Source organism: Gasterosteus aculeatus, chromosome 10, assembly GCF_964276395.1.
Source record: "Gasterosteus aculeatus chromosome 10, fGasAcu3.hap1.1, whole genome shotgun sequence".
Classification (NCBI taxonomy): domain Eukaryota; kingdom Metazoa; phylum Chordata; class Actinopteri; order Perciformes; family Gasterosteidae; genus Gasterosteus; species Gasterosteus aculeatus.
In genome coordinates, this window is record NC_135697.1 from 4,881,144 (window position 1) to 4,894,604 (window position 13,461).

The 13,461-nt window shown below is 40.6% G+C and overlaps 2 protein-coding genes across 3 annotated transcripts; one reads left to right on the top strand and one right to left on the bottom strand.

Annotated features, from left to right (window-relative positions):
* Positions 1-4,807: 4,807 nt before the first annotated feature.
* On the bottom strand, positions 4,808-8,807 carry stpg1 (sperm-tail PG-rich repeat containing 1). The gene is made up of 8 exons (XM_040187791.2): positions 8,057-8,807; positions 7,859-7,983; positions 7,694-7,777; positions 7,407-7,586; positions 7,203-7,311; positions 6,936-7,104; positions 6,666-6,847; positions 4,808-4,932 (listed from the first exon to the last, which is right to left on the bottom strand). The coding sequence occupies exons 1-8, from the start codon at positions 8,082-8,084 to the stop codon at positions 4,871-4,873; spliced, it is 939 nt and encodes a 312-aa protein (XP_040043725.2). The 5' UTR covers positions 8,085-8,807; the 3' UTR covers positions 4,808-4,870.
* On the top strand, positions 8,243-12,855 carry meaf6 (MYST/Esa1-associated factor 6). Of its 2 annotated transcripts, XM_040187793.2 has the most exons (8): positions 8,243-8,367; positions 9,100-9,215; positions 9,637-9,724; positions 9,834-9,879; positions 9,988-10,180; positions 11,539-11,568; positions 12,021-12,054; positions 12,370-12,855. In XM_040187793.2, the coding sequence occupies exons 1-8, from the start codon at positions 8,278-8,280 to the stop codon at positions 12,382-12,384; spliced, it is 612 nt and encodes a 203-aa protein (XP_040043727.1). In that variant the 5' UTR covers positions 8,243-8,277; the 3' UTR covers positions 12,385-12,855. The 2 variants fall into 2 exon arrangements, with proteins under 2 accessions (XP_040043727.1, XP_040043728.1); XM_040187794.2 differs by lacking the exon at positions 11,539-11,568.
* Positions 12,856-13,461: the final 606 nt, after the last annotated feature.

Below are 13,461 nucleotides of genomic sequence, written 5' to 3' on the forward strand. Positions count from 1 at the left end.
AAGTAGCAAACCATGACCATTCCACATGCACAAAAAACAAATTCAATACAAACAATGCATTTCAACAAGAGGCTGCAGTAAAAAATAATACTCTCAGAAGACTGGAAGGATCCTCAAAGTATGGTCACTATATCGAAAAGGTCTGATGCTTTGTGTTGAAGCATGATATAGCTAGTTGACATGAAAGACAAATACTGCTCTTCACAGTTTTATACAAGATTAAGCTGAACGACAAATTAAGTTTGCGGATCTTTTGGAGGTGACATTTAAATATTCAAACAGCAATACACTCCCACAACACTATACAGACGGGAAAGATTATATAAGTATGAGTAAGATTTACATCCATGCAGCTGTTATTCAAGAAATACCTCACTCCAAAGTGCAACAGCCCTAATGTAATTGCATTGAAATGTAAATGCTCCTATATATATATATATATATATATATATATATATATATATATATATATATATATATATATATATATATATATATATATATATATATATATGTGTGTGTATATATATATATATACCCAATTAATTACCCAATATATATACCTAATTAATTGAGAACTATTACAAAACCCGTTTTTGAACAACTTTATATGTCTAAAAAAACAACCGTGTTTTACTCTGAAATCAAAATTGCTCAATTTCCGGTATGTGACTCATACGCTTTTCTGACACCGTCGATCCCAACGAAAAACCGCATGCCGAACAACTGGACTCGGCCAACATTTTCGCAAGGGACAAAACTCATTTACTAAAACGCCAGCACAAATAATCTACCGGACACAGACCAAAAGCCCCTGAAAATGAATTGCATTTTCCGTTGTGACTGTCTCGTTGGTGTTAGCCGCAGTACAAGGACCAAACGTGTCCCCTCGAACACCATAAGTGGTTTGATCCATCGGATGATTTCCAGCAGCTGTAAACAGCCTCGCTGCCCCGGACGAGCTACACTCACATAACTGCGCATAAAACGGACCGTGTGTGTTTATTACGTTAGTTGACGGGTTGTAACAGGTAATGGTAAATTCTTTACGCTACGGACAACATATATATATTATATAGTATTGATTTGCTGGCTGAAACCAAACACATCTCTCTGATATATCACTGAGATACTAATAAAGAAATCATGACACAAAGTAACATTCAGCCGACTGTTTAAAATGACCAATGAATGGAACATACAATCCTATAGACACCGGGACCACAGAGAGACTTCACATCTCATCAGACTAAAGACAGACTCTACCTCCACTAAAAGACTAACACACCGTAGCACTTAAATTGTACGTTTAAGGCCACTTATCCATAGCAAATTGTAAATTGGCTTATTTGAGAAAATTGCACTTTCGTGTTTCTTGCTCTTCTGAGTTTGTATCCTTATGGTTGAAATGCACGCGTTGTAAGTCACTTTGGATAAAAGTGTCAGCTAAATGACATGTAATGTAATGTAATATACATTTCAGAAAAATGTGTATAAGCACAAACTACACTTTATGCTCATATCAAGTCTCCAGAGTTCAGGAGGAACGTTATTTATTTTTTGAAAGATACATTTTATAAATAGAATTAGCAGAATCACACCTATTTAGCTCTTTTTGGAGATTGGAATGAAGACATTCTGATTATATATATAGTTAATTATATAGTTATAAATTAGGTAATCAGTGTGCATCCTCTTTTTGTTTCTTAAACCTTAAATAAAGAACACTTTGAGACACTTGGAACATTGATATAGCATGACGTTAGCTCTGCTTAATGTTAAAAGGCCATGTGGGTTTTATTAGAGAGATAAAACATGCATGACCCACTTAGCCTGGGGGAGACACTGAGGACTTCAAGGACCTCTGGACTCCTCGCTTACTGCAGCGGACGTTAGAGACCTCTTTCCTTTCCCTCATAGTTTAGCCTACATTTCGATACTGCCGATTAAAAACTCTGAATTTTAATATGGGCGTTGCAAGTTCAGGAAATGCAATAGAGCGGCAGAGGAAAGTTCTCAATGAACCTCACATATCTTCATCTGTACAATGACAACACTCACACTGTAAACTCGTGTTGTTTTCTGCTACTGTAAGTCATGTGGGAGACAACTTAGAGGGGTTGAAATGCTGTCATTTTCAAGGCTATAACCTCAAAATAGATAAGTGACCTAATTCATGGGGGCAAATGTTGTTCGGTGAAGGGACTCTTTGTTGCACTGCTGACTGTATTCAGACAAAGATTGCGGTGAAACGATGAGCAGACTGCAGCTCAACCTTTGAGTTCCACTCACGTCTCCTCCGTCTGCAGCAGCACTATCGATCTGTGGTTGGTGTTGAGCGTGCTAGCGTGCAAATATTCATTAATTTACTGAACTGAGGCTGGGAATGTGATAGGAATGAGTTTTGGAGGTATTTTATCCTAAACAAAAAGTATGATAGGTTAAACACAATGTTAGTGATTGTGATTGATCAAATATTAAGGGTTCATCAACGTCATTATCATGAATGAATATCTGTGGCTATCGTGGCTAAAAGGTAGAATCATGGTGGACAAACAACACGGAAAATCTCCAGGTGCTTCACCGTGATTTCCGTGATACTTCTGATTCCACTAATACACCGTTTCATGCAAGACTCGTAAAATTACTGCAGAACGAATTGTACCTGCAATCTGCTGAAGTGCTGCCAAGCAACACCTGGCGACATGGCAACGTCCCTTTAGCAAGCCGAATTAGTTCAATGGGATCTCTGGGACTTATCTTTTTTATTATTTAGAGTTTGAGGTGATATACTCGGTGAGAGCACTTTAATCAATGAAGAAAGTACAATATTTAACAAGCGGAGATCCACGAGGAACCGATTCGATCCACATGTATCCTTCAACTTCTCAACAACAAAGTGCTTTTTGAATGAGACTCCCTTTGAAGGCTTGCTTGTCCACACTCGCCCTCCTGTAGGGCCACAGTAGTTAATTACCCCTCCTACACACAACCACAAGGGCGACACACTAAAAAGCCTGCAGTCACACTGAAAACACTCGTCTGGCTCCTCCCTGCGTCTTTAACCACGCGGGCAGAAGACATTTTAGCCCTCAAAGGGGGAGTTACAAAATCTGCCTCTTAGTGTAAAAAACACGTTTTTTTCAATTGTTTGGTTTGAAAGGAGCGAGCAGACGGATTTGGAGAGCACACTGGTGGAGTCACAGTCTGAATATAACTACAGCTGCCACAGTGTGGGAGTCAAGCACGTCTGCAGTTGGTGCATTTACGGAGAGAAAAATCTCCAACCTATTTCCCCACGAGCAGTTGACACTGTGGATTGAACTGGATAGCATCCCCGGTCTTTGCAGATGGAAAGGAAAGCTCGGGGTATAAATAAACATTTCTTTGGCACCGTGTTGTTGTTTGAGTCTGTAATTTCCAGGGAGCAGACTACCTCTCCCTGAGATTAACTCCTGTGTCGGCAGCTGCGTCTGATGAACACAAAAGGCCATGCCGATGAAACACGTTCAGAGCTCTGGAATAGAACGCTTTTTGCTTTTTGCTTTTTGCTCTTTGAGTTCAGGAGATGGACACCACTCTCGTGTCTAGATGTCAAATATGAAGCTACAGCCAGCAGTCGGTTAGCGAAGCATGAATACTGGAAACAGGGGGAAGCGCCCAGCCTCACTCGGCCTACAGATAACAAAAGAAATGCATTATAGAGCCACCTGGAATTCACCAATTTAAACGTTACACATTGTTTGTTTATTAGGTGCTAAATCTGAAATTAGAGGTGTAAGTGAGATGAATTAACATGGGCCTCCTGTTTGTTCACCAAATGTTGAGCCTAAGGGGCCAAGACAGTTTCCATCTTCTGCAAATGTGACTAATCTTACAAGTTGTTATTTGTTAGTTAGTTACTGTGGCTGGTGAAGAAACAAATAGACATTTTGCAAACATTTTTGTCCTTTTAACACTCCGTTTTTTATACAGTTAACAGAAAAAAGGTTATTGCATGTTAACGAGTAACCTTTAATGGTGGGCTTATTGATATCAGTATATGTTTCATGTCTAAGACAATCTTAGCAAGCAGGCTGCTGTTTACACCTGCAATAACAGTAGTTTCTTTCCAGTTTCTTTACCATAATTAACTTAAATTAACTTTAAAAAATGTAATCTGCCAGTCTCTAACTGTGTCTCTGTGCTGTTTGCTGCTGAGCAGTTAGTGTGCAGCAGGGTTTTAAGCACCAATGACGCCTTTGGTGCTGTGAAAATAAATCAAAAACAGTAAGTTTGGGACCGACAGCCGAACATCAGCTACAACTAACTAATCATGAGTTCAGAAAAGTGTTGTTCCAACAATATAGCGTCTGATAAAGGCCGATGAATGACGGTTCCATTTGTCTTTTGGGGTTAAACACCACCCTCCCGCCTCACGCCCAGTCAGTCACATTGCTCACATACAGTCGCACTGCACCCCTCTGCCTGCCCTCTAGCAGTTGGCACCGTGTTGTCATCTCAGGCTCTCAGCTGTTACCATAGCGCACCAGTGACTGGACCAGCAGCTGCCGGTTACCGCGGCAACCTACTGCACCTCCTTCTATGTCATTTACCGATTGGAGCATCAGGATATCGAGGTGAGGATAAAACATATGGCCTTTTAAAATATTTAAATTCCCTTATTTCACCATCTTATGATGAAATATGTTATACATCTCATCGGCCTTCAATTTAACATTGACATAGAGACTAAATGGTTGTCATTTACTTTACCCAGTCAAAAAATACATGAACACCTGAAAATGTAATCATGCAGGCACATACCTTTGTGAGGCAGCATTTCTTTAATAGTCTGTGTATGTAAACATGTGACATTTCCCTGAAAGCTTCATACTGGAAGCCAGACGGTAGAGTCATTGCGGCAGAAGGACTGCTTTGGCTCATAGAAACCTGGACACACAGAGAGAAAGTAGAACTGTAGGTTGTCTCACCTGGAGTCATATCACATAACTGAGACTGCTCAAGTTTCTCTCCCCAACAGCCAGAGAAATAATGTCACACAAATGGGGAACCGGAAATACTCCCACTGAAGAATTACTTGTGCATGATTTCTGACTGGACATTTAAAACCAAGTTGACCTTTATAAAATAGGACAGCAACCAGTTACAGGGGAGTTGCTCTCCTCTCTTGCTCCAGGCAGTAAGAGACCAAGATGGATGTTCAGTGAGAGTTCTGGTCTCCTACTAAAATCCCTGTATTCCTGTGGTGGTCCAATTAGCTGCAGGCCAGAGAGAATGCTTTTTTGGTGCCACTTTTGTCAATCCCCTGCTAGAGGTCACATCTTGGCGTGACATAAATTGGTATTGCACATTGTCTTCCTTTAGGAAAACCATGGCTATGTAAAAAACAAACAAAAAGAAAACATGTCAAAGGAACAATGGTCAAATTTATCCGTGACATCATTTGTGAGGTTTTTACTGTAACAGACGCACACAAGTCAACAAGAAGGCTTCGCTCTAGTAAACCAAACTAAACTTTCTGACTACACGGTGCCTTGCATAAGTATTCACCCCTTCAACGTTTCTACATTTTGTCCTGGTACAACCACAGATTCAAATGTATTTAGTTAGGATTTAATGTAATGCACCAACACAAAATAGATCTCTGGGAAAGTTTACATGGATTTTAAAATCATTTACAAATAAAAATGTTATAAGTGTTGAGGGAACAGGGTTCTACCAAGTATAGACTGAGGAGCGGGAGGTGGATAGAACCAACAGAGCCTTTTTGTTCTCGTTATTGTTTATGTCACAATACAATGAGATCAAATGGGACTTGATTTCCTGTTTGTATCGGTACAAAATGGGGAAAAGTCCAAGGGGGAAATACTTACGCAAGAGACACTGGATGTGTGTCGAGGAGCATAAGTCATAAAATATTTATAAAAGTATTAAAACAAATCAACAAAGACAAACATTGCCTTTTTTTACAGAATTTCCCTCCACTTGATTAAGTTTACCTTAAGTAATAAGCACATGTGTCTTTATCATATAAAATCAAAGTTTACATATTAGCATGAATTGATCAATTCGCTCATAAGGAACACGACTATTCAATAAAAAGCAAGACGGATAGGGTTAAAGGAAAAGTCCTAGGCAGCTACGGGGAGTTACATTATGGTAAAATGTTGACATTGTTGACGAATTGATGTGCTCCTACTTCTTCTAAACCTGCCTCATTTACATGTACTTAAGTCAGCAGTTTCTTGCATATGCACACTAAATTATAACAGTTCCAAGAGTAGGGATGCAAATTGTATGCAAATTTAAAGCTGTACAAATAAGCATGTTCTACCAGGGACGAATACGTGTGTGGAAATAACGGCATTTCACACTATAACCACCTCACTGCAGAAGTCAGTATCTCAGCTTTGGTGGGACATATAATTGTGTATGAATGCATGTAATGATTCATCTATAAAGAAACCTTTGCCCTGGATAAATACGACAATCTAGTGTTTATTGTTCACTGTGTTTTAGAGAGCCAAAAGGTTGGAAATATTGTGTCATCATATACCCTGAATTCAGAAACAAGAATATACTTAAATCCCAACAACAAATAATGTCTTGTAAAATAAACATTATCTTTGGATATATCATGGATTTGCTTTTTTTGGCATTACCTGGACCTGGCCTTGTGTAGGCCAATAAGCGTTGTGATATCCTTTCAGTTCTGGACGCAAATACAGCTGTGGACATGGGACGCTCAGCCAGGCCATTACAATCCCGGATGTAATGCCCGAGGCCTGGCGAGGGAGAGTCAACTACCATAGCAGGCGCTGCTATCGCCAAATAGAATCCCTCCCTACAAATACAGTTGACAGGATGCACATTGTTATACAATTGAAGATGAATAACGTAACTAAAGCAATAAATATTGTGTTTTTACTCACAGCAGGACGGCCCTTTTCCCCGGCAGAGGTGTCTGATAGGGACTGTAGGCTCCTGCGCCTGGTAGACGGCTGTCGATGGGAGGAGGGATTCTCTGACTTTTGGATTTGAAGGGGGACACGATGGCCTTGTAGGCGTTCTGGATTAAGTGGTCGCTCACTTCATAGTGGCCTTTAAAATATATAGAATGCCAGATTAAGATACATCAAATTCAGACATTAAAATTGGATTATACTTGATTTTTCATTAGAGAACTTGGAGGTAATTACATGGCGATGGCCTATCTTCGATCTGGAAAAAAGAGTTGTGTCCGGCTTTGGACAGGAAAGGTGATGCACCATCCACTGAAGACCAGCGGTCTCTTCTTCCATAACCTACCTGTCAATACAGAAGAAAACCAAAAAAGGCTCCACATTAACTGCACGATGCACAACACGTTCTCTAAAAGCTACTTGCATGATTCACAAACATACATCATATAGATCCGGGGCTGGAGGTGAATGTTTTGGACCATCCAACCGCACAGCCACAGGCAACCTGAACACACTGGAGGCTCTAAAGCTGAAGTGATTTTTGTTCACAAAGGTGCTTGGCAGGTTGTGTGCATATGGTACTGGGAGGCCTCTCCGCGGGTTACTGAAAGCCTGGGAAGTCTATTGGACAGGAAGACAAATCATTCTCAATTGTTTAAAGGTTATTTGGTTTTTGATAGGTTTCAAATAACACTGATAAGCCTGCACATGAAATCAGTTTGAATTACTTGGTTGCCTTCCGTTGCAAAGCAAGGACTTTCAACTACAGTGCTGGAAATTAATCCAAAGCTGTCTGGGCCTGGATGTTCATTCTGAAACAAACACACATAAGTTGGTTTGAAATGTGTTTGGTTTTGGCCAAGGCTGTGTGGTGATGCTGGGTTAGTCCCTACCTGGCAGACGGGTGAAGAGAATCTCCTATCTTCACATAGAAAGCCTTTCTTTTGTTGATTTGCCATCACCACACGTTGGTATTTTGTTCGCATTGAGGATGAGGCGGTATGAGCCGGCCTCTTATCTGGATTTCAATTTGTTTAAATCATTAAAAAGTAATATTTATAAGCTGAATAAAGGGTTTTCCTTAGACTCACGCGTATGACCTGGTCGGCTCCTGCCCATGCTTCAGTCGGCTATCACGTTGTAAGTTAAGTTATACAAACAATTCGCATTTGGCGTTGTTATGGCGACATAAAAACAGCGCGCGTTTAGATCGGCGCGGTCCATTAGCGCCATCGGTCGGTAACACGGTTGTCCAACAGGCGCTTGATACCAACCCGCCTGTGTTTTCTTTCTACAGATAGCACGATCCATCATGGCGATGCATGCGAAGGCGACTCCACCACAGATCCCGGACACACGCCGGGAGCTCGCCGAGCTGGTGAAGAGGAAACAAGAACTTGCTGTGAGTTCACGTCACGGCAATTCCCTCTAAAAATGAAGGCCGTAATAAATTTGTCGTTTTAACGTGCCGAATTAGTGGTAATTTCAACTTAAATCCTAGCGTTTGTTAGCTGAGGCCTTGCTAACTGCTAAGCTAATTATAGCGGTTGCCAACGTTAGCTACCTCTCGCCCGTTCATTAGAGTGGGGCCGGTAGCTCCTGCTAACGTGGCCAGCTAACGTTACCTTTACGACTATACTGTTAGCAGCGTAGCGCAATGGCATTTGTCCATCCGTCTAACGTTGCCTTTTAAGGTGATCTTAAGGTACACTCAATTTGTACTAGCTTTAATGTTATATATGTAACGTATTGCCATTTTTGCTGCAGCATAAACGACAATACGGCTAATTTATTAGCATAGCTTAAATTTAGCCGCCAGACGGTTGCCGAAGTTCTCGCGATACGTTCGCTCTATGGGCGCATTATACATACGTAACGTAGTTACGTCAGACCAACAACACAAGGGAAATGCATGGGGAGAACCCAAGTCATACAAACAGCAGTAAGTCAACTCTTGTAGCAGTTTGACTTGTCCCTTCCTCTCACCCTGTAGCTTTATTCTGCTTTCAAGTAGATCATTAATAAAATCGCAAAATCAGAGTCATGCAAACATTCACTAACACGTTTGTCTGATTATCTGTGCAAGGTGCCCACCAATCCCTCAATATTGATTCACTTTCTCATCTCTTTTTAGGAGACACTAGTGAACTTAGAAAGACAAATATATGCATTTGAAGGCAGCTATCTAGAAGACACTCAGATGTATGGCAATATCATCAGAGGATGGGACCGATACCTCACCAACCAAAAGTAAGTGGATCAGATAAGTTGCAGTGTGACTACCTGCTTAACTCTTTATCAAGTGTATTATAGAGAAGGTAATTAGAAGAATTAAGGGAATTTGTATGATACAAACATTTCCAATAACTCAAGGTTGTGGTGAAGTCAAGATGTGTGAAAAACATTTCCAAACGTCACAACATTCTTTATCTTGTGACAAGAATACTAGTGTACTTTTGATCTGTTTCTATTTATCTTTTAATTTAGCCCATCAAAAATAATTTCACTGCAGTCAAAAAACTCATACCGACGATTTAGAGTTAGAGAGAAGCTAAAGATTCATATCCAGAGGGATATGTAGACATCAAACGATTCAGAAGGAATATTAGCATATTGATCTGAGCATCGTTTATCAATAGGACCTCTAACTATATTTCTGATATTCCAACAGGAACTCCAATAGTAAGACCGATCGAAGGAATAGGAAATTTAAAGAAGCGGAGCGTTTATTCAGCAAATCATCTGTCACATCGGTTGCAGTAAGTCCCTCTCTCACTGCACCTTTTCCAGCGCTGATTTAGTTAGTCATATGCAGCACGTCAAGACAATAACTACCAATTCACTCCACACTCCGTTTTTATTTTTCAGGCAGTTTGTGCACTCGGTGGGATTCCTGATCACATGAATGAAAAACGTGAGTTTGTTTTTAAAATGATTTTCTACATCCAAGCGGCCCGTTTCTCCGTCATTGTCTTGGATGCTTTCTGAGACTGAATTTGTGCTGATGTTTGTTTCCGGTCAGGTGAGGCAGGCAGCGGCACGGAAAGCGACGCTTCTCCAGATCTCCAGAACCAAGAGAACGAGCCCAGCCAGGAGGACACGGAGGATGTGGACTCGACGCTGCAAGACCTAAAGCCTCAGAAAGCTGCGTCCTCTTCCTCCTCAGGCAGCCATCACGGGAGCCACAAGAAGAGAAAGAATAAAAACAGACACAGGTACTCAATGAAGATACAAGTCGCAGTGTATCATCACGCTGTTTGTTCCCCGCCTGTTTTGCTTTCGGATCCTGGTGATGGAAATCCAATTTCAGTCTGTTAATTACTGCCTAGTATGTTTACATGCACACATGAAACCAGGGTATTGGGAGAAAGGCGCATATCTTAATCCATTTTACATACAGCAGGCCTGGGAATTGGAAAATCTTTGTGGTGCAACAGATCATGAAACTCAAAGTTCAGACCGGGTCACGTTCACCATCCTGATCGGATCAGGACAAAAGAAAAAAGAAAGCAAATATAATATATGGATCGATCTATTATTATGGGGGGGTTTTGTCCACCAATGCTAATTGATGATCCATATTTTTTGATCACGTCAGCGGCTCTCCAGACAATTATTTTTTCCCCCCACTGTCCCTAAATCATTTTAACCGCTCAGAAGTCAGTGTAAACTGTGAGCAATACTAAATATTATCCTTTCCCTTCGTTATATGGATTTACGTTTCTTTTCTTAAAGAAGTATACAATTTAAATGGGAAAGGAAATAAAATATTGTAACTTTTAATGATTAAAACAATTATTTTCATTATTTTTTTTATTTTATTATTCACAGGTCAAAATACATCTAATATATGTTATGTTGTTGTGTAAACATCCATCAAAAGAACTGTATTTATGCAACTTTCTGACCAAGATTACGTGTGAAGTTGTGAACACATGATACATTAATAGCACTGATTTGCTTTGAACGGTGCCTAAAAGAATTTGGATGGATAACATCAGGAAAGTTTATTTCACACTGCGAGGGTTAACTTATACTGAGCAAATATACCCTTGTGGATGGAATTTACACTTCTTAGTCCATGGATGAGATTGCATATTAACCAGATATTGTTATAATTTACCAACAGCCACTGAACAGAGCCTTCGTATGTTTGCAATCAGCGGTGCCTCCACCGTTACCAGTATGCACTGTTCCAGTAACGCTGTATAAACTGGTAACGGTGACATTTATGTTTTGAAGTGTACGTTACACGCTCTCCTCCTGTCAACACGGATGGTTGATTATAATCTAACGATATCATAGGTCAGCAACTACAAAAATCATTTCTGGTTAATGTAAAATGTGTAATAAATCCACAATTCATAGCGAGGGAGAATAGTCCGTTACACCGCTTTTCCCCTGACTTGGTCCTCAGTGTTGTAACCCCGTAATTAACACAGCAGGGTCTCCACCTAACACGCTGACGGAGTGGTTCTCTCTCTAAAGTCCACACTGCACTGTTCTGTAGACTCGGGTGGGTGAATTAACAGCTGCTGCTCTCTTCCTTTCCCTAATGCCGCCCCTTCCTCAGTCCTTCCGCCATGTTTGATTATGACTTTGAGTAAGTCTGAATTTTACTTCCTGTGGTGTTTACATCCCGCATGCTGCACCCCCCCCCCCCCCCACCCCTCTGCGCTCGGTCTGCTTCTGTCCACCTTTTGAGTTTAAGCCTGCTAGTTATTCAGTATACTGCATGTCCAACACTTCCATCCTTTGACTGCATATCTACATTCAGCACTCTGCTCGCCATTGGACTTTCTTGCTTGTTTTCGGGGTGTTTTCGTGTCTTTCTGGCCTCAGATTGTGCTTCACCAGTTGGAGAAAACATTGCTAGTTTGGTCAGATGTTTGGCTGGCTGCAGGTTTGTGCACAAGCAAGAACAAACCCATCCAGTGTTCTTGTCATCCGCTTGTCTCGAGGCGTCTTCGTCATATAGTAGTGGTGTTGCTTTTTTCCATCAAAACCAGGTTCACGATCAGAATATGATGCAGCCTTTCTTTGTTTTTGTTGCAGATTTGACATGAAGGTTAACAAGAAACCTCGAGCTGTAAGTGGAGTTATTTTTGTTTTGTTTATACAGTAATTCTTGTATTTGTTAGAACTCAAATGATTGTATTTATATGCCTTACAAGTGGTGATTATTTCTAGATGAATGTTGTACGCACAAACAGACAGACGGCATCTTCCAATGTCGGTTTCATCTTTTCTTAAAAGGCAACTGTTCAAGCCATAATCACATAATCAAACTAATCACTGATGCATTTTCTTGCAAAGGATTTGTCTATTCATCATTGCAGCTCTGACTGCGCTCGCTGCCTCTTATTTCAATAACCACCATTATTCGTCACCTGTCTTCCTGCAGGACTATTCAACTTAACAACGACAACTGGAACACCTGGACTCACATGTGGGGGAAACCTGTAGAGAAACTCTAAATTTGTGGACTTCATGAACTTTGTATGCCTCTTTCTTTTTCCTTTTCTCCTTTTTTTTTTTTTTTTTCCTCTCTCCGGTTGTCATATTTCAGCCTGTACCGTGTGTATTGCTCCAAACATTCCCCACTGTTTCCCACCTACCCTTTGGTCAAGGTTTCGATTTTAACCTTCCAAGTAGAAATATGGTGTTGCATGTTACTTCTGGCCCGACGAGGCCAACTGCTAGTAACACACCGTTTTGTATAGTATTAAAAAAAAAGATTGTATTTATTATGTAGTTAACTTACCATTGTACGACGGTTATGTGTTTTTGTTTTTATAAGCATCACATAGACGCTCAACCCTTGAATAACCCGGATTCTTTTATTACATGGTTGTTTTTGCAAAAAATAAACTCGAATACAAGCAAAAAATATGTTTTGGTTATTTATAATTAAAAAAAAATCACTCCACACTTACTGGGTGGTGAGGCGGCTGGTAATATAATAAAAACTACACATCGTTGTTGTTTCTCCTGTCAATCACTGGCAGATGCATGCCTGAAAAAACAACATTGAGCAGATGTTGGATGGAGTTCCCACACATACGGTCCATAAAAAGTTATCTTGTGTAATAGTTTAGTCCAAACAGAATCCGTGTTTACCCAGCGAATAGTAGAGAGTTTAGGCAGCACATTCTCTTCTGTCAGTTCTCAGCTTGTTTGATGAAACAATTACTAACGTAAACACAGCGCACAAACCGTGGACAGCATCATGCTTTTTACACAATGGTCAACGAAGGCCAAAGTTCCAGCTTTTAACATGGTTCAGGGAGCATGAAGTGTCCCGATTGGTCACCAGGCTGCGCCAAAACATGGCTGGCTGTGCATCTGTGAATTACGATGAAGCACACAGCCAAGGGGAGTCGTAATACTCGTCGCACCACTTTTGATCTTACCAGTAGTGCTAATAATTCATCTGGAATGTTTTTGTGTGGTTGGACATCCCGGCCACCGAGATGTCTCCCAGAGACTGATCGGC

Coding starts and splice junctions, on each gene's coding strand:
- stpg1 (XM_040187791.2), bottom strand. CDS start 8,084: ATGGGCAGGAGCCGACCAGGTCATACGC. Junction 7,778..7,858: donor TCTCTTCACCCGTCTGCCAG/GTAGGGACTAAC, acceptor TGTTTGTTTCAG/AATGAACATCCAGGCCCAGA. Junction 6,848..6,935: donor GGGAAAAGGGCCGTCCTGCT/GTGAGTAAAAAC, acceptor CTGTATTTGTAG/GGAGGGATTCTATTTGGCGA.
- meaf6 (XM_040187793.2), top strand. CDS start 8,278: ATGGCGATGCATGCGAAGGCGACTCCACCACAGATCCCGGACACACGC. Junction 10,181..11,538: donor AAGAATAAAAACAGACACAG/GTACTCAATGAA, acceptor CCCCTTCCTCAG/TCCTTCCGCCATGTTTGATT. Junction 11,569..12,020: donor ATGTTTGATTATGACTTTGA/GTAAGTCTGAAT, acceptor TTTTTGTTGCAG/ATTTGACATGAAGGTTAACA.